The 24,554-nt window shown below is 33.4% G+C and overlaps 3 protein-coding genes across 7 annotated transcripts; all 3 read left to right on the plus strand.

Moving 5' to 3' along the window:
* On the plus strand, positions 1–3,552 carry LOC130806749 (cyclin-dependent kinases regulatory subunit 1). Of its 2 annotated transcripts, none has more exons than XM_057671948.1 (4): positions 1–115; positions 266–357; positions 445–505; positions 3,121–3,552. In XM_057671948.1, the coding sequence occupies exons 2-4, from the start codon at positions 305–307 to the stop codon at positions 3,241–3,243; spliced, it is 237 nt and encodes a 78-aa protein (XP_057527931.1). In that variant the 5' UTR covers positions 1–115; positions 266–304; the 3' UTR covers positions 3,244–3,552. The 2 variants fall into 2 exon arrangements, with proteins under 2 accessions (XP_057527931.1, XP_057527929.1); XM_057671946.1 differs by having other exon boundaries at positions 18–115; positions 271–357.
* Positions 3,553–5,293: 1,741 nt separating this feature from the next.
* Positions 5,294–8,505, plus strand: LOC130806853 (uncharacterized). 3 transcript variants are annotated; one of them, XM_057672074.1, is made up of 3 exons: positions 5,294–5,406; positions 7,528–7,648; positions 7,722–8,502. In XM_057672074.1, the coding sequence occupies exons 2-3, from the start codon at positions 7,566–7,568 to the stop codon at positions 7,852–7,854; spliced, it is 216 nt and encodes a 71-aa protein (XP_057528057.1). In that variant the 5' UTR covers positions 5,294–5,406; positions 7,528–7,565; the 3' UTR covers positions 7,855–8,502. The 3 variants fall into 3 exon arrangements, with proteins under 3 accessions (XP_057528057.1, XP_057528056.1, XP_057528058.1); XM_057672073.1 differs by having other exon boundaries at positions 7,503–7,648; positions 7,722–8,501; XM_057672075.1 differs by having other exon boundaries at positions 5,314–5,406; positions 7,533–7,648; positions 7,722–8,505.
* Positions 8,506–9,488: 983 nt separating this feature from the next.
* On the plus strand, positions 9,489–23,199 carry LOC130805957 (serine/threonine-protein phosphatase 5-like). Of its 2 annotated transcripts, XM_057670818.1 has the most exons (14): positions 9,489–9,739; positions 12,577–12,711; positions 12,854–13,023; positions 13,248–13,319; positions 13,868–14,018; positions 15,914–16,072; positions 17,898–18,006; positions 18,229–18,346; positions 20,229–20,376; positions 20,935–21,183; positions 21,714–21,839; positions 21,915–22,015; positions 22,618–22,692; positions 22,778–23,199. In XM_057670818.1, exons 2-14 carry the CDS (start codon positions 12,633–12,635, stop codon positions 22,835–22,837), a joined length of 1,617 nt encoding a protein of 538 aa, XP_057526801.1. In that variant the 5' UTR covers positions 9,489–9,739; positions 12,577–12,632; the 3' UTR covers positions 22,838–23,199. The 2 variants fall into 2 exon arrangements, with proteins under 2 accessions (XP_057526801.1, XP_057526802.1); XM_057670819.1 differs by lacking the exon at positions 15,914–16,072.
* Positions 23,200–24,554: the final 1,355 nt, after the last annotated feature.

Raw genomic sequence — 24,554 nt, forward strand, 5'->3', positions numbered from 1 at the left:
AAATAGTTTACGTTGCAAAACCGCCCTTAAATCCTACACAGACCATCCGAATCCTAAAATAATTCGTACAATTTCCAACATATTTCTCCTCTTGCTTTTCTCTCTCCTCCTTCTGGTACGCACCTCTTTTCTCTCTCTTAACTTTTTTGATAAATTTGATTCCGTTATTCGATTGCTTCTTTTCTTTACTTCATTATTGATGTTGATTATTGTTTTCTTGATCACTGATATATGATTTAATTTTGTGTTTGATCGAAAACCCTAGTATAGAAAGTCAAGCTTAAAGATTTGATTGCTGAATAACATGGTTCAGATTCAGTACTCCGAAAAGTACGTCGACGATACTTATGAGTACAGGTTTGTTTTCATTTTTCAATCTCTTGAAAAAAATTTCGGATTAGGGTTTTTGCAAGGAATTATTTGATTATGTTTTCGTAATTTCAGGCATGTTGTTCTTCCAGCTGAAGTTGCCAAACTTCTCCCAAAGAACCGCCTTCTTTCTGAGGTTTTTTTTTTTTTTTTTTTTTTTTTTTTTTTTTTTCCTGATTTTGATTACTATATTTTCTTTTCCTTTCACTTCATTTGATGCTATTTTTAAATTGCTTGTTTTTCAAGGTAATTCTTGAAAACAATGATATATTAGAGTTCAAACAATGCCTTTCAAACTCCAATATTGCCAAGATCGAGTGTATGAAGTTTAGTGACAAACAAATTACGCTATCAATGATATCGACGTTTGTAAGAGAAAGTAAAGCAATAAAATGACACAAAGATTTAACGAGGTTCACCCAACTAAGGCTACGTCCTCCGTTGTGTAGTATCTCTTATATTATCAAAAGGAGTTCAAAGAACTCTCAAATATAGAGAATTAAGAAGAGATATGAGATATAGGCTAGTGTTTGGCTTGGGGTGTATTTTGTGGATCATTACAATGTGAGTATGAGAGCTCTATATATAGTACTAGATACAAGAATATCAATAGCTCACTTGAATACATAGTTAATATTGAGTAATGAATAATATGAAATAACTCCAATAATTTGAAAGGTCGAAAATCAGCATTCCATGCACGTCAGACGATCCCCTCGACCGGATCAGAAGCTCGCTCGGTCGAGCAGCTGGGTCGAGCGAGCATCAGCTGCATTCTGGAGCATTCTGTCTGACCGCTCGACCTATCAATATGGCTCGCTCGGTCGAGCGGGTAGGTCGAGCGACCTCTCTGCTTCCTCTGTCAGAATTCTGATCGAGCTACAATAAATCAAACCCTTTCTACTTCTTCATTAATCTTCATTAACACCCATAATTCTTCATGAATACTCTCCACATAATTACACCCATTTGGTTTCCACAAAATCAAGAGTCACACACACGAATACACACTTCAATTGTGCACTCAAGTCACACCAATCACAACAATTCTGATTAAAAATTGGATTTAAAAATGTCACTTGTATCATCTCCAAACAGCTAAAGAGATTGCTGCTTATCTTTTGAGATTTTGTTGAAAGAATGATATTTGACAGTGAGATTATTCTCTTATACTGAAGCATCCATATGAGAGAGGTTTGATTGATTTTGAATATGTTAGGGCTAAGTAGCTAATAATCTAGAGTTTAGGTGCCACAAACTATATTTGCACATAAAGTCAAGGCATGAACAATTTGAGCTGTAAACATGAACAAGAAACAAATAAAAATGAACAATAAAAGCAAAGAGTAACAAAAGAAAGAACACAACAATTTGTGAGATGGAAAAATCTTTCAACTTAATCACTTGAAGACTATAAAATATATCCAAACAAGGGGAAGCCTATCCTATATATGGATGCTTGAGTATGAGAGATTACAAAAACTTCTTTCTAATCTCACACTCAAAACCCTTAAGAGTCGTAGTGTTTAATCTTATTCCAATCTTCCCTTTTGTGGCTATTGATCCTTTTATACAATCGCTCTCCAAACCCTAAGTGAAGCTCTCTCCAACTTTAAGATATAAGGACTTAATGTATGTATAGGGGATGAAGAGAATCGGGACTTCGCAACGTTTCCATAGTCATTCTCACTTGCTCGCTTGAGCAAGCTCAACAAAGTACATTGCAACCGCTACAAATCTCTTATACACCCCATCCTATTAGATACATCAACCATAAGATAAGATCACCAATGCATACTACTCCCTTCAAATTGCCCCATTTACATTTTGCACTTATCCAAAGCATTTTCAATTCGAAATATCTCTAATTGTGCATAATTATAAATTATAATAAATTGATATTGATAAAATTTCATTGAAACGAATCAAATAAGATATCTTTTGACAATGTTTTAATTTATAGATTAAGTATAAACTATATATTTAGAATGATCGATGAATAGTGTAAAAAAAGCAAATGAGACAATTGCTCTGCATTGGAGGGAGTACAATGCATCCGGCCAATCTACCAAGATAAATTATTGAGTCACACTCAGAATTGGTAGCACTTTGTATTTTGTTCATTTGATATTGGACTGGTTTGAAGTATGAGTTGATGATTTGAAATGAAATTTTCATTTTTTTCAATTATAGAGGACTTGATTATCCAAAGAATGTAATTGAGCTGAATGATGTGAATGAGTTGAAGAAGTTGTGTTTATTTGAGTTATTTTCATTATTTCACGCGTTGCGCCTGGTGCGCCTCCTCATTGGTCTGGGTAATCAACAATTGTTTTTTGTTTGAAAAAGAAATAGAACTTGAAACCCAAATTCACTTAAATATGAAGTTAGAGAAGCCCTTGCTTATGGGCTATAGTAGTGTTCATTGTAATAATAATTAATGTTTTGAAGCTTGTTGTTATTATAATATGATTGTCATGTTGTTTATAGTATTATATGATTTTAAGCTTTTTACAGAAAAAGTGTGCCTAACTAGAACCAGCTCGCCCCTTCACCCTGCACTTTGTGCCTAGAGTCTAAGAACCTTTTGTGCCTTAGTGCACCTTGCGTTTTTTAAAATTAAGACTTGAACTGAATGATGTGTGAATGAATCAAGGAATTTTAGTTTGTTTAAATTATTTTTCATTCCTGTTTTTATGTGGATAAGTTTTTGGTTGATTCTAAATTGTTAATACGTTGGGTGATTTCTAGAATGAATGGCGTGCAATTGGAGTTCAGCAGAGTCGTGGTTGGGTGCACTATGCCATCCACCGCCCTGAGCCACACATTATGTTGTTCAGGAGGCCACTCAACTACCAGCAGCAGCAACAGTAGGGGAATCGAGCTCAAGGCATCATGGCTAACCGAAAAGAAGAAGCCACTACAACACTGTTATAGATCATTTCTAATACTCTAGAAATGATGCATTAATGCACTTATCATGAAGCATAGTTCAAAAATATTTAGGTGTTGTGAGTTAGTAACAATTATTATGGCATCAAGCAGTATCCTTTCAAACAAATTGGGCCATCTAAAACTTGATAAAAATACATATCTTTTTGCTCTCTTTTCTGAAAATGTTGTGCAACTGTTACTAGCTGTTTACCCATCAATGGCTATCGTCTTATATTTGATGTTGGTGTAGTTTTTGTGTTATTGTCACAATTCTTTCCGTCACCTTTTGGTTGGCTGTGTCCGAATCTGCGTACGCTTTTGTCATCAAATTTGAGTTTGATAGTTTGGTGCGGTTTTACTTGTGACTGCAGGGTGGACATCTCTGGATTACCTGAATGATAGCGTCTTCTTGATTCTTATGACTTGCTAAGGCTGTGTTTTTTCTAAAGGAGATACTCTGCGGATTGTTTATGTTTTCTTGTTTTCAGCTGTCCAGTCGTATAAATCTTGCGTGCTGCAATGTCTTGATGTTAAATCCCAACAAGAATAGACTTACAATAATAATAATGTCAAAGTCTTAATCTCAAGAGATTAGTGTTATGAACCAATATAACTTGACCTGTGTTGTTGTGTTCGTTTCCTTGTTCTTCTACAATCAAGCAATAATATATAGGCTGTATGTACTCAGAGAATTTTATTATGGAAAAAGCAGTTGGAATTTTTTCAATTATTATCTTAAAGTGATCAATTAGAGACATAAGTTAATTACATTGGCTCGTCTTATGGTGAAATAGTCTTATACAAGACTTGTTGGTTTATTTTTGACATAGACTAAGGAGTTGGGTATAATGGATTAACTTAGTGCGGCATTTTAAAAATAAGAAAGAATTTAGTGATAAAAGTGGTAGTATCATATCTAAAAATAAAAATGAGGTACATTCATTTGAATAGAATAAAGTAAAAATAGGAAAGATTGAGTGGTACGAGAGTATTTAAAAAGAAAAAATTACCATGGATAATATAATTTTTTGCTTATTTTCCTACAATAATACCAACTTTTGATTAACTATGAATAAAATCAAATTATAGGAGATTATATGACAAAAAAATTAGTAAATTAGCTAATAAATTAAAGTTGGTACTATTATTCTAGGAAAAAACGCCACTAAGTTGATGTTATTCATAATTAATTAAAAGTTGATATTATTGTAGGAAAATTAATAAAATTTTGTATTATTCTTGATAATTTTTCCTTTATATTATAGCTCGTAGATTATAGTTGATTAAGTATGTCAACAAAACACTTGTTAATTGTGATAGACCATGCTTTCCTTTCGTAAGGTCTTACCGAATGGAACTTAAATCACAATTTCATATTGCATTGCATAAAGTTTAGTTTAAATTGCAAAATAAATCAAACTTCCATAACAAAAAAGATATCGATCAAAATGTAAAATGTTAGATTGTTATGCATATGATACAATTTAAGTGGTTTAAATGAAAAATTATGCCCGAAATATTAAACAATTGAGATATACCACTTAAATGAAAAATTCTACTTATATTAATGAGAAAATCGACTAATGGTACAACACGTCAAATTAAATTGTATTAAAACGATTTGGTCCAATCGAATTTACATGCCAGAATGGTTTTATAGGTTTGATTAATTTAGGTGTCTAACCAAACTCAACATGAACATTTTGAGCCCTACTTTCATTCTTCCAAAATTTGAAGTATTTGGCAATTAGGTTTTTTTATTGACTTTTGATATTTAGTTTTTTGATTGATTGAATAATCATAATAAATATTTGATAAATGACTTTTAAACTAGCTAAAAAGCTAGTTTTTTATTCAAAATAAAAAATAAAATTATTCATAAGTAATTTTTTTCATTATCTTTTTACTTTTAATTTATAATTTTTACCAGATATCTTCTTACAAATTTAATTATCGACTAATAATTTTTAGCCGATCAAACCAACAAAACGTCCAACTAACAACAATTTGCGAAATAAGCCCGTGTATCCCCATTTGTGACTAGCTAGTGTACGAGAGTTTCTTCATTCAGCTATTGAGCTGCCAGAAAGATAGTAAATTAAGGTAAATCCTTTCTCCCACCATTTTTTTTCCAGCTGAATAAAATCGATTTCGTCTGCATTTTGCATTCAATATATCTGCTCTACTCCTATTTCATGTTTTGTGCTTTTTTCCATTAAAATGATGGATGTTTTTTTTACAGGGGACTGGATGTGGATTAGGGGTTTGTTTCTTCTGTTATTAGATTCGCTGTGCTTTCTTTTGTTTTTGTCATTTGATTATGTCCAAATGAAGGATTAAAGGAGAATTTTAGCATTGATTATAGGTTTGCTAATATGAGTATGTGTAATTAGATGCCAACTTAAAGGTACTTTTGATTTTCGGAGTAGCAAACAACCAAACAATATGAAACCCTAGTTCGTTAAGTTAAGGATGAGAATTTTGTATCAGCAGTTGGGTGACTATGGACATTTTCATTCAATGTGGAAAGAAGGTTATAGTTATGGCATTGACCCGTGTTATTGGGACAAGGATAGAAATAATTTGTTTGCGTTCATTTAAAAGCTGAATTCGGAGTTTTAGGTCTCATTTGAAGTGAGTTAGTTTTATTTGTAATCACATATTGGGTGAGTGCTCGTATTGGTACATCGGTGTGATCGGAAGAATTGAAATACAAGGATTTTTTGTTAATTACTAGGGTAATAGAGACTGAGATTAGCTACATAGTGCCACAATGTATTTGTAGTTTTAGTACTTTCCTTATTGATTGTCGTTGTGAGCACCACGCACGGGTAGTTTTCGGCCTCTTTTATCATGGATGGAAGATCTATGAAAAATACAACATTCCAATCCCATCAATTGTGAATCATGGATACAACCATACAGGATTTGTTGGGCTAAAATGTGTTTTACTTTGACTGTGAGTATGTAACTACTTGTTGAGTTTTGTCGGTGGAGTAAATTCTTTTTGGGTACAAAAGAAGTATTAATTTTCCTTTGAATGAGGGTTCCTAGTTCAGTATTAACAAATCATTTTGCTTTTATTTTAATGAGTGAGCCTTTTAGGTATATCATGGATTTTTAAAATGAGGTATATGTATGTGGAGTGCTTTAATGGATCATGACCTATCACTTATTTTAGGTCAAGAATTCGAGATATTGGTCTATTTCTAAGCCAAAACTATGCAGACTTGATTGCTGATAGGAACTGAGAGGTTGTCATTCTGAAGGTTATCCTCCCTCAGATAAAGCTTTAAAAACCCTTTCCCTTGACGTTTTGCTGGTAGATTATAGAATTCGATTTGCAACAATGAAAAGCTCATGTTTATCTAGCTACTGTCAAATGTCAATCTTCCTTTTCTTTATAGTTTTTGAGTAGAGAAAAATCACAAAGCTTGCCTATGTTTGAAAGCTATCTTTGACTAGGACCAACCCATTCATTCATAGCATAAATGTCAATTCAAATGTCAATTCAAATTTCAAATTAGTTTTCTATACATGTTTCTCTGCTGGTTCTGAAGAGAAGTAAGGGATAAGGACACTGCAAACTCCTAGATTGCACTCATACCTATGGTTGTCCTGGCTTGCCCTTATGTACACTCGGGTTAGTGCTTCTTATACCCTTCTCTGTTGAAGACTTGCAATCTACCATCTATCATAAGAAAAAGAATGTTAGATTGAATTTCTTAGGAAAATGGAGATTTTTCTTTCAAGTGGTGCCTAATTGGGCTACAATGAATTGGCTTGTCACTTGTTCTGGTTTTTCCAGTGAAAGGAAATTTTAGTAGTATTTTGATGCTTCAGATGATAATTCTTAGTGACTAGGAACTACTGTGGTGGAAGAAGTTTGCTTAGATTGTTTTTTTTTTTTTGAAAATTGGGAAATATATTGAAGAAAACACTGAAAGCGGGAGAGCCAAAAACCGCCGGCATAAAAAAACCCTAGGGAGTGAAAAAAGCCATTGGAGAATGGCCCCCGAAGACAGGCCACTCAAATAAACAACATAGGAGTGAGCTATGCTACAAACACCAATTCGTTAGAAGCTTCGAAAAGCCGTTAAGCCTTGCAAGGCTAAAACCACCAAAATAGACCACCAACATAATAGTTTGCTTAGATTGATATTAAGATAATTAACCATGATTTATGTTTCCAATTTCAGTTTCCTCATTTCCGCATCTTTGCAGAACAGGGACATCACGATTTGGTGCGGAGCAGGTAACTCATGTCTCGAAGGCGTAACGCAATTGTAGCTGCAGGATTAATAGCTTTTGCTGCAGCTGGCTTGGCGTTTCCTTTTTACATGGCGTAAGTTTAACATCATATACACAGTTTTGAATACATGGATTCTCTGGAACTGATGTGTGATTTGTTTTTTTAGATCCTCGTCAAAGAAGCAACCTGTCATCGATTCATCAAAGCCCTTGCCACCCCAAGCTACCTTCCGAGGACCATATATAAATACTGGTTCACGCGATGTTGGACCTGACGATCACATTTCTCCGAAGAAGTGATCGTAAAATGTGCTTATATTTTCTCCTTGAACCTCCCTTTTTTATTTTTATCAGAGTAGTATCTAGAATGTGAATACAGTAGCTTGGAAACTTGTTTTTCAGACTGACAGGAAATATCAAATTCCAATCAATTTATTACTGCATTGTAATTCCAGTATGAAATTTTAAGCATAAGTCATTGTTTTTGGTGCTTAATTAAGCATGCAACATTGGTATGTCAATTATACACCGAGACAATGTCAGAGTCTTAATTCCAATAATACAAATATTGCATATTGCTATATTGAATTGTTCTGTACACATTAAAATAAAATGGAGAAAAAGAGAAGAGGAAAAGGAGGAAGGGGAGATGGGAAAGAAAGAGAAAGCAAAATGAAGGTTTGAGCCTTAAGCAAATTCTACCTTGTGGGGTTAGGAACGACCCTGACTCAATCCTTATATAAATGTAGGAACTATTTACTTCAGCGCTAAAAGAGTGAGTCCATCACTGACTTGTACTCAACTTTATTCGTTAACGTTTTGATTTAATCACGAATTCAATGTTTCATCGATGATAAATTTAGAGTGCTAAGAATCTCCAATAAAACTTTATCCACATTTTGTAAGTTTATTGAGCTTAAATGTACCTAATTAAATTCAATTTATTACTATCTATTTCTTTTTATTTATCCATTTTATTTTTACACGCTTTTTAAATTAAATTTGTGCGTTAATATATATAAATAAGCATCACAAATAATTATTAAAACTATGTAATAAAAAATTTGCATTATAAAGAATCTAATAAGATCTCACATGAATATACTTTATCTTCAATATATACTAAAAAAAACATTGTTAAATTTATCTCTATTAAAGTGAAAAAAAAAAAAAAGAATGTTAGAGTTTTTGGTCAAGGATAAACTACAATCTCAATAGCAGTTTAGTTAACTAAACCCCTTACACTGATAAATTGTCCATTTGAATTTTTGACATTATTCATTGATTATTCTTACTTTGTATATTATTCTTAATTTAGACGTTAAAATATAATTAAGTGAAATTCTGTTTGATTCATAACAATGTAAATTTTATTAATATTAATTTTATAGTTTTTAATTATGCACAATTAAAGATATTTAGAATTAAATTAATGTATCAATTAAAGTGAAAAAAAATCAAATAATGCAATTAGTGTGAATTGAAGGGGATATTATATTAAGATTGCTAGTTGAGATAGCATTTTATATTATTTAGTTCAAACAATTGGGGTGTTCATCGAATTTCGAATATAATATCATTAAATTTTTACTTATTTGAGTTAATTTGATTTTTTTTTTTTGAATCAGGGTTATACTAGAGATTACTATCAATAAGTGGAGACATAACTATTACTTATTATATGTAATCGGAGAATCACACCCAATCACTAGATTAATTTATTATAATTATTTAATTTTAATTATTGAGTATAAATAAATATTAACGTAATTAAATTTTAATTTTTGTATACATATATATTAAGTCAGAGGATCATCTTCAACTTTAATTATTGGTCAATTTTAGACAATTTTATCGATACTAAATTAAATAAAAAAAAATTATCATTTAAGAAAAAAAAAAAGCTCGATGAAAATAAAACCCATAAACTCATACGAAAAACACGATGCATGCTTCAAATGAAACAAAATCCTACTCTCATTTAGGGGTAGAAGTTAGTGTGAGGGTAGTTTGAACGTCAGTTAACCCTGAGCAGTGAGCAAGCAGCCAACAATCTCAATGAACCCTCCTTAAACCTTAATTAATGATTAGGGTTCTTTTTCTTGGCCTTCTCTTTCAATTCATTTCCCTCCATTGAATTCTTCTTGTGCTTTTGGTTTTGTTGAATCCACACCTCATCTTCCATGTAAGTTTCTTGCTTTATTTTATTTTCTTCCTCAATCGATCAATCGTATTATCCATTGTTATTGATTCATTTTGAATTTTCTTCTGTTTAAATGTGATTGTGAATCATTGCGTATCTCTTTAGCACACATTTTATGGTTCTTCCTATGGGTCATCTTTCAATATTTTATAAGTAATCCAGATCTTTATGAGTAGAAAATCAATGTTAGTTTTTATGTGTTTTTCCATGGCTTTTTTTTTTTTTTTTTTTTTATTTTTTATGCTGGGATCAAGTTAACTATACTGTTTTTGGGTTTATTTTTTTCATTTGTATTGATTTCTGATATTGTTGAGTTTTCATTTGTAATCTGCATGTCTGAACTATATCACGTTAACGAATAATGATCATGTAGCCATAGGCCATATCACTGTTTTGCTGGCCTACAATCAAAGTTTAGAACTTTCTTGTTGATTATCATAGACCCTCAGTCTTATGAAACTTGCTATGCCCTTTTTTTCAGTATTCCTTTTGTCCCTCTCATTTTGCACCTAGTGTAAAAGTAGTGAAATTTAGTGGAATGGAAAGTTGAGTTTGAGAATGAGACAAAAAATAAGTGGAGGATAAAATTGAGGGGTTAAGATGGAGAGAGAGAGTATGTTTGTGGATGAGATTAAAAGGCAGTGGGACTGTGTCCATTGCCAAAAAAGAAAGGGTCAGTGGACAAATTAAATGGAAAGTGGTGCAAAATGAGAGGGGCAAAGGGAGTATGTTGCTCTAGCATGTGTGGCCGAAGGCGAGTCAGAATTCGTAAAGTATCCACTATCCAGGCTTTAGAATTTGGTTCTTTGGGTTTCAGTTCAGTCCTATATTAGGATGGTGAAGTCTTTGAGAAATGCATGGTTAATTTGACATGAATCATCAATAATTTCTATTGAAATTTTTTTTTAGTGTTGTATAGATTGGAAACATTGTTAAGTTAGCTGAGACAAGTGTATGAATAAGAGATGGTTTCTTTGTTTGTTTAAGTTTGTTGTATCTCGTTGTGTTCAAATACTGCGTAGAGTTTAATTGGATAATAAACATTTTCCACTGATCCTCTTGGCTTTTTTCAAACAATTAGTATATATGTTTTTCAATACAATATGCTTATCCTACTTTGGGGTTAAAACTTTGAAATAGACCATGACAATATTAGTCATGCAGTTATAGTTGGGCATAAGTTAGCTCAGTTGGTTAAGATCTAACCTTCAAAGGTGACATGGAGGTCATAGGTTCAAATGATGTACCCAAACTTGAACCTGATGGTGCTCCTTTAAACTTCTTTTTGAGATTATCCTTCTATCTGTACATGGTCTAGTACTTGCATATACTAAAGGGGAATCTTGACATTGAGATGGATTGGGTTATGGCATTAGAAGGCCAAAGGGAAGTGGCACTCTAGGTGTTGATGGCTTAACTATGTTGATCACACCCCCTTGTTGCAGAGATTTGTTGAGCTATCCTTTCCATCCCATTGTAAAGATCATTTTGAAACACTTATAACGTTTAATATCTTTGGCCAGGATAAATGTCTTCTTGATTATTTTTTAACGTATAGGATGCGCCTCGCAAATCCATGGGGTAATTGGGTGACCTTACGTCATAGGGTGCAATATATGGTGGTTAAACATTAAAGATTTGCGTCACTGCCAAAAGAACCATAGGAATGAGTTGGGTCTGAGATGGCTGTGAGCCTGCCGAACAAAGTCATGAAATTGCAATTTCCCTGGATTTAGTCTTGAAGTGATGTAAATGATCATCTACAGTTGGCTAGGTAAAACAATAACAAAATATAGTTCAATGCATAATCACTGAAGAAGGGGGGATATCCGGTGCACGGTCATTGACCCCCATGGGGACAACTTTAGTAACCTTTGCACTATTATCCACAACATTAACATTATCACTGGAGACCCCTTTAGTCTCATAGTCCATGACCTTGACGGCAGTAGATTCCTTCTCATAGAAAGCAGCCTTGAGGCCATCAAAGAATGTCCAAGACGATTTTTTCAGGGGAATTCAGACAAGATTCCCTTAAGGTCAATATATCGAATGTGATTGAAAAGAATCTTTATAGGTTCCCTAAATTGCCCGATCTCCTTCTTTGATGACACTCCGCTTCCACTTGCACCCTTTCCTTTCTAGATTTAGCAAGGTCTATCTTGGCTCAACCTTTGGATTCATGTGCTGATTGATGTTCTGCTTGAACCTTCTTCAAGCTCTTAGTGCGATTGATTACTTCCATCAGCTCAACCCTTTCCTTTTCATAGTTCTCCTTCAAGGAAAGCATATCTTGTGGTGATGAGGAACTGCAAAATAGAGAAATTTTTTACCAAAGGATCTGAAAGATCAATCTCTTATTTTCAGTCTTGCACATCCACTGGTAACCACTGGAAAGCAAAGTTAGGGGAAGTGCAAGATGGTTTCAACATTGGAGAGACTAGCAACCTGTCGAGTTTTTGGTAGTAAAGAGTCTGGAGCCTTTGAATGATGACTAAATGAAGGTGAAGTGGAATAAAATGCTGAGAAGGGGGATTTATCAATGAAGTGGGAAGAACTTTTGTGATAATTTTCTTAAACTCTTTTCATATTACCATTAATCTTTCCGCCTTTCCCTCTCTCCTTTCTTTTTTTTTATCTGGGCGAGGGTTGATAATATGTGTTGATACTTTTGATTACACTCCTTTCTGATTAGGAATGTTGGCTTTGTTGGATGCTTGAAATTGTATCATACTTGCAAATCCTACTTTGCATTAGATTGAAGTTTTCACTTACAATGTTACTAGTTTTGACTTTTTATTTTTTGTTCATTGTTCTAGCGGGATCAGGACATGGAAGCTGTCTTCTAAATTATTGAAGCCCATATCTAACTTCTATGCCCACTATGGAATCAGAGAGTTCAATAGGATCAAATGCTGAAGAACTCAAGTCTTTAGCTAATGGAGCTTTTAAAGGTACTGTATATTTCTGTTATAAATTGCTTTAATCTTTTGAACTGTGCATGATATGTGAAATGTGTTGTGAAATGTTCGAGGGATGCTTTTAGGCTGTGTTTTTCTTTTTCCTTCTCATTCTGATACGATTTTGCGTTTTCAGCTCACAAATATTCTCAAGCTATTGATTTGTACTCTCAAGCTATCGAACTGAACAATGAAAATGCTGTGTACTGGGCAAACCGTTCATTTGCACACACCAAATTGGAAGAATATGGCAGTGCTATACACGATGCAACAAAGGCTATTGAAATTGATTCCAAGTATTCAAAGGCATGTTGCTTTACTTTCCAAATTTCACTTTAGACATCCTTGTGGTCCTGTGGCTGTTTTTTTTTTTAATATACATGACAATTTCTATTATATTCTAAATTGATTTTTGAAAGACTGATACAAATATCTCCGTGTTTATTTGTTTTGAAAAAAGGTATAAAGCATAATTATATTTGTCCTTGTAGTGATGGGATAGCTAATTTTGTTTCTGCGGTGTAAAACAGGGTTATTATAGGAGAGGGGCAGCTTTGCTTGCCATGGGAAAATTTAAAGAGGCCCTTAAGGATTTTCAACAGGTAATTTTGTTTTGAAGGTCATTGCTTTCATTAATAATGTTCAACCATATTTTTAGGTGATGCCTTCTTAGTTTTAAAGCGCATCAGGGTTGTGCCTTGGCGCAAGAACTCCATGTGCACAAGGCACACAAGCCAAGGCGCAAAATATGTATTTTTTAAAATTTAAAACTTGCATGTTTCGGCATGCACCTTTTCCCCAAAGTGCAATAAGGCGCTCAGAGGCTCATGGAGGTGAGACACAACCCTTGCACATCCTAATATTTTTTTTATATCTAAGGCCTTTTGCTTTACCTATTACGTATTAAGTAATTGAACTTTGTGATTTTTTAATGGCAAGTTTAGTTGGTCTGCTTTCTGTGTTTTTTAAAGTCCCTTTTACTTCATTATTTTGGTAAATATATGTATTATATAATCTTTTTTGTTTTATGCATAGAGTTTCGAGACCAGGAACTAACTCTTCCACTAAGGCATTTTCCCTTGTCTTCTGTTACTTCTTGGTTGCTCTTTCATTGAGTGGCTTCACTTGACCCTCTTTATTGCTCATTCAGGTAAAAAGATTATGCCCGAATGATCCTGATGCTGCAAAAAAATTGAAAGAATGTGAAAAGGCTGTGATGAAGCTAAAATTTGAGGAGGCTATTGCTGTACCTGAGGCTGAAAGGCGATCTATTGCTGATTCCATTGACTTTCATTCTATTGGTAATCCCCTTGACAAGTAGTATCATACATTTCATTTTTATGAGTTTCTTCAGTACTATATTGAAGTTGTGTGGCATTTGAAATTCTGTCCTTTTGGTATCTTAGTTGTGTCTTTATTTCTATCATTATTTGTGAACTTCTGATTTGTTTGAGGAAAGCCACTCCAAAGATCTATTTGCATATTTTTGATTTATCAAGCATCTGAAATCTCTGAAATTATTTTTTCCAACCGCTAAAGGGATCATAGGAATGAGGAGATATTACTTGGCTGGTCTTACATGGGTATGGGAAAGAACAAATTGTAGGATTGTATTAGGTGTGATTAGCGGAATTTCAAATAATAATTATTTAACATGTAATAATAGGATCACAAGGATAAGTATACTATGAAATATAAAAGTAGTCGAATTACAACCTTTGATGCATGAGGAAAGAATACTTTAAAGTATTATCTAGTCTAATGATTTCTTCCTGTATCACCAATTGGGATTTCAAACCTAGTCCCTCTAATGAAGCCATGTACGCTGAATTGATTCCCACGTATGCTAGTATGGACAAAATAAACGATTCACTCTTTTAATTTTATGGGAGATTAGGTTTTCCTTGTCCTCCATCAATACCCTTACTATGTATAGGAGATATTAGACTAGAAATTAGAAGGTCCTAATTATAGCCCAATCTATTAGTAATTTTAGTCAATTCAACGTACTTATGTGTGACTTAGGAATTGAAAACTTTAGTTATTGTCCAATCTTATTGGTCCAATTATAATATTTATCCTCTAACAAGTAAACATTAATTAATAAAGTATCACCAATTATTATCTCTAAATATATTCCCAACTATATTTAGTGATTCCGGGAATGTTTTACGACACAATTCCTTCCCAAATAACACTTGATTTCTATTATTTTCTCCGACATTAGTCTCATGTATCTTTTTCAGTAATCTAAGGACTACAAAACAGCTTATTCCTTAGATTTGAAACAAATTAAACATCTTATCATCTATTTTCAGGATGAATACAACCCATATTATTGTTGGCTCATTGTATTTTCATTTGTGGCTTGCAATACATAATGTGCTTGTGTCCTTTGCACTTCAGTTTTCCATTTGTGCGTGGTAGACTGTCAGTGTTTGCTTGAGTGTGTATAGAAGGAATGCATCACTTATACTTAAAATAGGAGTGAAGCTTATTCAATTTTCATATCATGTTGTCTATTTGGGATATGCTGATTTGCTTGAATGGAACTTAAGAAAGCCATTTCTCATTCTTAAGTTCCCATTTTAGTATTGCATATACGAAGCTAAGAGTGGAAACAATGGGTATTAACTGACAATTAACTACACCAATTGACGTGTGATTTCGTTGTAAAATCCTAAATTAATACTCTATTAGTAACGTGTTTAGTGGCTTGTCACTTAAAGAACTTTTCATATGTGACTGATGTGTTATGATTTGGGAATCCAGAAGAAAAAAGGTGCATTCCCACCTTATCTTCATCCTTTTATCACCATGACATTCCAGTTCTTAGCATTTGTATAGTGGTCTATCACTTGATATGATACGATTTGAGAATTCCAGTAGAAAAATGGAGTAACTCTCGGTGATCCTCTTTTGTGGGAAAATTTTCTGGGATTATATTTTTGTATTTAATGTTTAACCACCTATTCTCATCATGGTTAATTCATTAATTATCATACGAAATCATCATTCAAGAGATATTGGCATTCCTTTGCTGTAAATGTGAACAGTTAGAAATTGAAATGTAGTGTTGTGTAGTGGAAGAGTGTTAAGTGTTAACAATATAATGAATGGGTTATAATGATTGTATTTGTGTAAAAAAGTAATTCATTGTAGTATATCTCAAGTTATAGTGGTATTGTTGTGGCAGTGGCAAGAATGACCAGCAGTTCAATTTTGTTGACTGCTACTGGTGCAGTAGTGGTTCTGGCTGCTGCATTGATGGCTGGAAAGTTTATGTCAGTTGGAGCAGTGTTAGCAACTATGGCTTTGGCAGCATCTATCATGGTCATTGTTTTCCCTTTGGCACGTACGATTTCATTATTTGGACATATGCCCTTGGCAGTTGAATTATTTTTATTTAAAAATGTTGATTTCATTGAGGTCTTGTGTGCAAGCCATTCTTATATTTTTGGGGTGAAAGTGTGAAACTCAGGTTGGCAGCAAAAGACTTTGAGCAGTTTCTATGTGGTGCTTCTGTGCTGCCAGATTAAGCTTTTGGTGAAAAGTTGTTTCTTATATCTTTCTTATTCGCAAAACCAATCTAAACCAAGCCAGCCTTTAACGACTTAAAAGCTCTGACATAGTTTTTGTGTGCTTGTTGGGTTTGAAATGCAGCTTTTCTTAACGGAGTTTAAGGAGTTCTAGCTTCCTTGATGTTGGGTTTTCCTAGTTCTTTGTCTAGAGGTCCTTGATCCATTCTAAGATTGTATCATGCACATATAGTTCAATTAAAGGAGTTCTGCTATGTAAACAAGATTTGTTTTTTTGCATCCAACAAACACTTTCTTTTTATTTTTTCGATAGTTTGTATCTACTAAATGTCATTTTGGATATGGAAATTGCTTTCTCTTTGATGTAGTTAAGGAGAAATACAAGCAAAGGTGTCTGTGTGTAGTGAGTGTTGTAAAAAAACTGCAAAATAACAAGAACATTGTTACCAAAGTTTAGTTGAGTAGCAAACTATGTCGCTCTCTTTAGAGCATTCTCAATACTGCCCAAAATTTGTGCTAGCATATTGTCACAACCCGATCTCCCTAGGCTTAAACTATAGAAGAAGGAAGAGAATGATTTTTTTTTTCTTTTTTTGTGTTATGTTTAATATTGAGTTGCAAAGATGGTTTATATAGCCAAAGAGATGCAAATAAAAGGTTTTGCAAATGAAAGATTTTCAATTGAAAGGTTTTTAACTTTCGTTACGTACTATGATACAAAACCAAAAGACTTTGCAAATGAAAGGTTTTATACCAAAAGTTTTTGTAAATGAAAGTTTTCTTTACATAACAATACCAAAAGACTTAGCAAATGAGAAGACAATCATTTGACAAAATTCACTTTGTTCCAACAATGAAGATTACAGTGGAATGCTTGATGGGTCAACTGTCCTTAGTAAATACTACACAGTTATATTAGTGATGTGATGAAACATATAAAAAGAAATATAAGTTGGGATTGCAGTTCTATTGCTTAAATGATAATAAATTCATGACTCACCCAAGGAATGTATTGTCATTATTTGTAGTTATTTGGCATAGATGTTCAATTTTCAGGCTTGTAAGGGTGTTTCATTGTTTGACATTATTATGTGTTTTTGCTTCCGATGTTATTTGGACCTTAGAGGGGTTCATTTCTGTGCTGTCAAATCTTAAAGTTTCTAGGTTTCTAATGAGACAGTCATGAAGATAAATTGGTGAAAGATTTGTTTTTTGGTTAACTTGTGGAATCTTTTCAGTGTTCTACATTTTTAAAAAAATGTATTCTAATATTTTCTGTTCCTAATTGATGACTTCCTGTGTCCAAAAGGAAAATTGCTGCTATTATGTGTTTATGCGGACAAAGTTGTGCCACTGTTCATTCTTTTCAATCCGTCCACCAGTACAACTTGAACTTACACACACACATAAGCATATTTTGAATCCGAACTACTATCAGATGCTTGTGAATTTGATCCAACATTTCTAATCTTCAGTTTTCACCCACCATTTTTGTTTACCTATTGCCGTTCTTGTTTGCATTGCCTGCATTTTTACTAGTTAAAACTTGAAACTAGGTTAGGAAATTAAATATTGAACTTTATCATTGTTTTTTGTCTTTTGGGCATTGAAAGATATAATTCTTGATCTTGATTGTCTCAGAGGTTGAACCACAATATTCTGGGGCTAAGATTGAGGAAGATACAGTAACATTAGAGTTCATCAAGAAGATGATAGAGGATTTCAAAAATCAGAAATGTTTACATAAGCGGTATGTTTAAGATGCTGATATAGTTGGGTTTTTACTTTTCCTTTGCTTTTTTCCTTCTTTCAACAGTGCCAAAGCCTTAATCCCAAAAGATGGGGTTGGCTACCTTCTTTCTTTCAAAAAATTTAGTATGCAGTATGGATAGTGTTAGAAGACGATGAACAATCTTTTTTTGTTCTTTGTTTGGCATTGAACTTTTTGATGGTTTAATGATTTGTGCTCTAGATATGCATTCCAGATAGTCTTGCAAACAAGAGAATTGCTACGTGCCTTGCCTTCTCTTGTTAATATAACTATCCCAGATGGCAATCGTTTTATCGTATGTGGTGATGTACATGGTCAGGTAATTTAGACATTCTGACAATTACCTTATTATATTTTGTATGAACTATTTACATATTATTTAGAATGCTTTCCTTTACTCTTACCAAGGGAACCTGATCCTCCGATGTTGTCCATGCACTAGTTCTCCAGTTTTATTTATAATTAAATACATGCTTCTTCACTAATTGAATGACTATCATAGATGGAATCCTTTTTACCCCTTTTACTTTTTCCTTTTCTTTGTCATTTTTTCTTTAACCGATTAACCATTCTAGTACACTTGTGTTCTCCGAACACCCAAAATGAACGGAATTAACTGTGGCCACAGTTAAATCTTTTTATCTTTTAGATGTAGACCAGTTAGGGCCTGTTGAACGTCTTATTTTCAAGGCCATTAAGTTGTAATGAGGGTTGACTCCCAAGTTAAATTAACAATTACAATAAGTTTAAATAAGGACCAACAAGCTCAGATTAGGGTCATTAAATAAGATAAGTCATATAGAAAATAGCCTCAGTTGATGCCTATATGTTTTAGGACATTTGGATCAGACTGTTTTGTCTAAAGCTTGTCAAATTGGGTTTTGCACCATTATGTTTATTTCAGTGTATAAAAAGGTCCTGCTGTGTAGTTTTTTTTTAAAAAAGGATAGTGCTCTTTTTTTTGTATTTGGCTTTTAACAAGATGAAAGAATGACATTTTTCTTGGACAAGCTAACTTAAGTTTCATTTCTGTACATTTGAACTATCATCTTGGAAAAGTGGGTATTTTTGGAGACTAATATTTTTCATATATGGGTGTGTCTGAGAGTAAGATAACTTTCATCGTGGAAAAATGGGATTTTTGTCAGCTGCATGATTAATAGCAGGATCGTTGCCTAGGCTATTAGAGTCTTGTATTTTCTCTATCACTGCATAGCTTCTTTCTTTACTAAATGAGTTTAACATATGTTTAGACTAGACTTTCCCCAATCTGGACCTAGATTGGGATGAGAAAGATGGCTCCAGGCCTTGAACTATTTCTAATCTTCTACTCTACCCCCTTCACCATAGATTTAAGGTGATTCGAGGATTGCTTTTCCTTCGAGTCACCTGATTTTTTGGAGGCTTCCTGAATAGAAGCTTTTTCCAATAAGTTTTTCAGTTTAGTTTGCTGATGTTTATGAGCTGCTCCTGTAATACCCCAAGATGAGATCATAAAGTCTAGAGGTCCACGTTTGTTTGTGGGCTAGTCTACAAGCCCCATGAGAAGCGTCTCCAAATCGGTCGAGGTTGGGGCATCACAGGGCCAATCTCTAAACTGCATCTGCATTAGATGGTTGACTGTGATACATTTCTTGTCTGTTTTTCCTGTTTATCCCTCTTGAATACAGCTTTACTCTTTGATTCTCCCAAGTCTTAACTCCCAAGTAGTCAGGATAATCAAAATTAAAACACATGGGAAAAGATTAAATCATTACTCTTTAGCTTATGCTTTTTTTTAAAAAAAAAAATCTTCTTTTTTATTTATCAACTGCATCTTTTTCTAATTTTTTTGCAAATAATTGACACTTCTATGAGTATTGCAAGTAGCTAATACACTCATCATACATACAAAACGTTGGGCATACTATTGTTATACTTTTAAATTGAGACTATATGTAAACAATAGTTGCTTTTTTGTCTAATTCTTGAAATAAACTGCAAATAGTATTTATTGGGCTATGCGACACTTGAGATGAGTTGAACGCATATCTAAAACTTGGTCTACGCTCATTTGATTGTATCCCTGTACTTGATAATAGGATCTCTACTTGTTCCCGACATTTCTAAACAAGTTTGAGTAATCACATCAGTCATCACATCTATTATGGACTCGCTTCCCTTGTATGTATAGTGATTGAGATATTTTCTTCATGTTGCAGTTTTATGATCTTCTACATATATTTGAGCTCAATGGACTCCCTTCAGAAGACAATCCTTATTTGTTTAATGGTGACTTTGTGGATAGAGGCTCCTTTTCCCTGGAAGTTATCCTAACGCTTTTTGCATTTAAGTGCATGTGCCCTTCAGGCAAATCCTTAGAACCTTTTTACTTCTTTTTTGTTATTTGTGCACAGTGTTATTAGTTACCCCTTCCGTTTTGTAATGAATTTCCCACAAGGAATGTTCACGGGAACTAAGAAAAATAGAATCTTTTAGATAGTGGATATATTATTAAATAATAAATTTGATGGAGGAAAAGTGGGAACTATAAACATTTAAAAAATATTAAAAGAAAGTGGAAAAAATGTAGGGACCATAACTAATAAAAAAATATTTTTATAAAGTTAATGGGAATTATGTGGAGACCATAAGGAATATAAAAATGTTAATATGAAGTTAATGGAAGATATATGGAACCAAAAGCATTATTAAAATATTAAAACGATGATGAATAAGATTATTTTTGTCCAATGTTCAGTTCCCGACTAGTACTGCTTTAGCGCTAGCAATAAGCCTTGACATTAATTTTTTTTTTTTGACGGAAAATTTTGCTCTGGGACGTCTTGTATGTTTTGTTAAAGCTTAGCAATTTGACAAGAGTAATACTGTTTCTCCATTGACTTGATTTCCTTTTTGACTAGCCAGCTATGTATCTATCTAGAGGGAATCATGAGAGCAGGAGCATGAATAAAATATATGGTTTTGAGGGGGAAGTCAGGTCCAAGTTGAATGAAACATTTGTGGAGCTTTTTGCGGAAGTCTTCTGCTGTTTACCGTTGGCTCATGTCCTAAACGAGAAGGTATTTGTGGTTCATGGTGGTCTTTTCAGCGTAGACGGTGTCAAGCTTTCTGACATTAAAGCAATTGATCGATTTTGCGAACCTCCTGAAGAAGGTAACTTCATGGGTTTGTTTAAGTTGTTGTTTCCATTCTTTTTGTCTTGAACTTGTTGAAAATTCAAAGTCTCTCAGTTTCCACTGTTAAATTAAATATGGAATTTGGACATTTTTTGAAATGCTAATCTGAAAATGCAACGCAAACAAAAAAACTATTGTGTTTTAAGACATGTGTGATCTACAAAGGTAATGGTTCCCTTTAAAGCTTTGAATTTAATGTGCACTCCACCAACAAAGGGGTTTTGGTCTTGGAACACAATAATAGATCTCGACAAGAGGCCATCCTACTGAGGATGGAGCAGTGTAACATAATTCGCCAGTTAATTCGTTTTTTTAAATTCGCGATTCACTCAAAATGACCCTAAAATAGCCAAAACCGACTATAATTCGCTTTTTTTTATTCGCGATTCGCAAGGAGATTAGTGAATCATGTGACAGGCAGATGGAGAAAGTGGTGGGCTTGTGAGTTGCGATGCTTTACTTATTATGTGATTCATATATGAACAATTTTCTCTTTTCGATTGACAGGATTGATGTGTGAAGTATTGTGGAGTGATCCGCAACCCAACCGTGGGAGGGGTCCTAGTAAACGTGGTGTTGGCCTTTCATTTGGTCCTGATGTCACCAAGAGGTTTCTGCTGGACAACAATTTAGGTACATTTTAAATTTTGGATAGTAATTTTATATGTTGACTCTGTCTTATATCTGTTGTCACTTATACTCTTCCAGATCTAGTTGTGCGATCTCACGAAGTGAAAGACGAAGGGTATGAAATTGAGCATGATGGCAAACTGATTACCGTTTTTTCTGCACCAAATTATTGCGATCAGGTAACTCACTCATTTTTCACTTGCATAAAGTTCATAAAGTCAATATATATATATATATATATATATATATATATATATAATATATATATATATATATATATATATATATATATATATATATATATATATATATATGTGTCGCAACCTTCCACCTTTTATACGGTGGATGTTTACTACCTTTGTCGCACATGCTAAAACGATTGAAAACGAACAAAAAATTATTGTACTTAGTAATGTGATTATTTTTGTCCATTCTCTTGAACCAAAGATTTAAAGTTCTTGATGACACATCCGTGATCCATCCGTACCTGGGTGAGAGCACAAGTGGAGTCACTTAATGGCATCAGAGTAATGAAATATTGTTAAGATATGATCATTTGTTGATTTTTCTCTTTCAAACAGGTGTTATTTTAATCGTTTAATTTCATCGTACATGCGCGTAAATTCTCTCTTGATAATAAAAATCAAAGCTTACTTTTAGCTTTCCACGCTGGTTTGATACAAATTTAGAATCTACAAAATCGGTCTAGATTGGTTACTGTCCGGGCTGTTGGTGAACTTTTGTTCGCTCATTCTTCATTGACGAAATTTCACCTTTGCAGATGGGAAACAAGGGCGCATTCATCCGATTTGAAGCCCCAGAATTAAAGCCAAACATCGTTACATTCTCCGCAGTGGTTAGTAACCTTTCCTATTTTGTACTGACTCATCCTGTGTGTGCTCAGTATACACATTCATTCTCTTCCGTGCACTTCATTGCAGTCTCATCCTGATGTCAAACCAATGGCGTATGCCGAAAACTTCCTTAGAATGTTTTCGTGATTATCAAGGTTCAACTACATTATCATGTACAATATTCACACAAAAAGAATATGGTACGCCTGAATCAGGAACCAGTTTTCTGGGCAGAACTCGTATTCCTTCGACATTTTGGTTCAAAATCACTTTCCCTGCATGCTCTGGTGAAGAAGTTACTAGTGCCATGTAAAATTTTGTGGCCTTTTTTTTCCTTTTGATTTATTTGCAGTTATTTTGGATAGCTTATTAATTCTCAATGGAAAAATAACATTCAAAAATAATTTTAAGGCGAAAAATATTCCATTGTATTTCTTGGATTTACTCGTCTAAGGATTTATTTTTTGTATCCAAGTCGCAGTATGAGCATGTCGGGTTTTCGTTTTTCCATGTGAATTTGCTTTATACATTTTGATAGGCCGTTTTTCCATGTGAATTTGCTTTATACATTTTGATAGGCCGTTTTTTTAAGTTTGCCCCTTTTTTAAGCAAATTGGAAGAGTATCCGGATGGGTCGGAGAAAGTCTGATTGAGCCTTTGATGCCTTGCTACATTGTTAATAGGAGATTTTGTTATGAGATAAGCAAAAACATGGAACCTACAAATTATGTCATATTGCATGAAATATGGAAGTATAGAAGGGCACGTAGAATTGAAATGCTGTTATACTATGTTTGGATGGAAGAAAATACAAGAAAAAATATAAGGAAAAGAGGATAATATTTCCTTGATTTAAATACCAAAAATAAAAGGGGACTGAGGGAAGAAAGTTTGATACAATAATACAAGAGTTCTATATATTTTATGTAGAGCTGTTTATGGGCAGGCTTGGGCGGGTAGTGGATCGAGTAATGCCTTAAAAATTTATCCGTAGATTTAAATATTCAAAAACTCGCCTGCATTTGCTGGCATATTTTTTTGTCGCTACCTGCCCGTTTCCTTAGCGAGCGGGAATTCCGGGTAAGCAGGTATTTTTTATATAAAAATTAAAATATAATATAAATTATAAAGTTAAGTCTTAATAACAATTATAATAATACAATACATTGTCCAAAATACTCTAAATACATAAGAAAAAATCTCAAAATACTTGAATTACATAAATGTAAAGGTAGGAGATTGGAAAATGGGAATTAGGTGGCGGAAATTGAGAGTTGTAGAGAATATATGAGAATTGAAAAATAAGAATTATTGAGAAATTAGAATATTAAAGTAAGTTGGATAATATAGAGCTAACATGAAAAATAATATAATTATTATTTAATAATTAAGATATTAAACTAAGCGGGTGGGCAAGTATATGCGCAGTTTTTTTTTTTTTTTGCATCACTATTCGCCCAATTATCATGGCGGGTGGGTATTACCCGTCTAAATTTTAATTTTTTTTCAAATATGTTGTCCATATCTACCCATTTTCAAGATGGTGGGTCGAGCTTGGGAAGTAGCCCGTCTATAAACAGCTCTAATTTTATACGAAACAAATCCTTTTAAGTTTCGGCAATGTAAATTGATGTATTTTTATTTCACTGGCATGAACAAAATAAGTTTTTGATCTCAATTTTAATTGGCGTTAGCTATATACTTTTGATAATCGTTTTATTTAAAAATTGAAATGTTATTAAAAATCATTTGTTAAAAAGCCTTAAAGTTGAACTTTTACAAATTATAGCTGCCAACTTTGTTTTTCATTAGTTATAATCACTATAAATATAAAAATGTAAGCATTGTAGCCAAGTTATTGGAA

Source organism: Amaranthus tricolor, chromosome 2 (assembly GCF_026212465.1).
Source record: "Amaranthus tricolor cultivar Red isolate AtriRed21 chromosome 2, ASM2621246v1, whole genome shotgun sequence".
NCBI lineage: Eukaryota > Viridiplantae > Streptophyta > Magnoliopsida > Caryophyllales > Amaranthaceae > Amaranthus > Amaranthus tricolor.

What these genes read in the sequence shown, in the direction of transcription:
- LOC130806853 (XM_057672074.1), top strand. Translation starts at nt 7,566, where the DNA reads ATGTCTCGAAGGCGTAACGCAATTGTAGCTGCAGGATTAATAGCTTTT. An exon ending in GCGTTTCCTTTTTACATGGC is followed by an intron (nt 7,649 to 7,721) that starts GTAAGTTTAACA and finishes TTGTTTTTTTAG; the next exon opens with ATCCTCGTCAAAGAAGCAAC.
- LOC130806749 (XM_057671948.1), top strand. Translation starts at nt 305, where the DNA reads ATGGTTCAGATTCAGTACTCCGAAAAGTACGTCGACGATACTTATGAG. An exon ending in GACGATACTTATGAGTACAG is followed by an intron (nt 358 to 444) that starts GTTTGTTTTCAT and finishes TCGTAATTTCAG; the next exon opens with GCATGTTGTTCTTCCAGCTG. An exon ending in AGAACCGCCTTCTTTCTGAG is followed by an intron (nt 506 to 3,120) that starts GTTTTTTTTTTT and finishes GGTGATTTCTAG; the next exon opens with AATGAATGGCGTGCAATTGG.
- LOC130805957 (XM_057670818.1), top strand. Translation starts at nt 12,633, where the DNA reads ATGCCCACTATGGAATCAGAGAGTTCAATAGGATCAAATGCTGAAGAA. An exon ending in CATTGTTTTCCCTTTGGCAC is followed by an intron (nt 16,073 to 17,897) that starts GTACGATTTCAT and finishes TGATTGTCTCAG; the next exon opens with AGGTTGAACCACAATATTCT. An exon ending in TCTGCTGGACAACAATTTAG is followed by an intron (nt 21,840 to 21,914) that starts GTACATTTTAAA and finishes ATACTCTTCCAG; the next exon opens with ATCTAGTTGTGCGATCTCAC.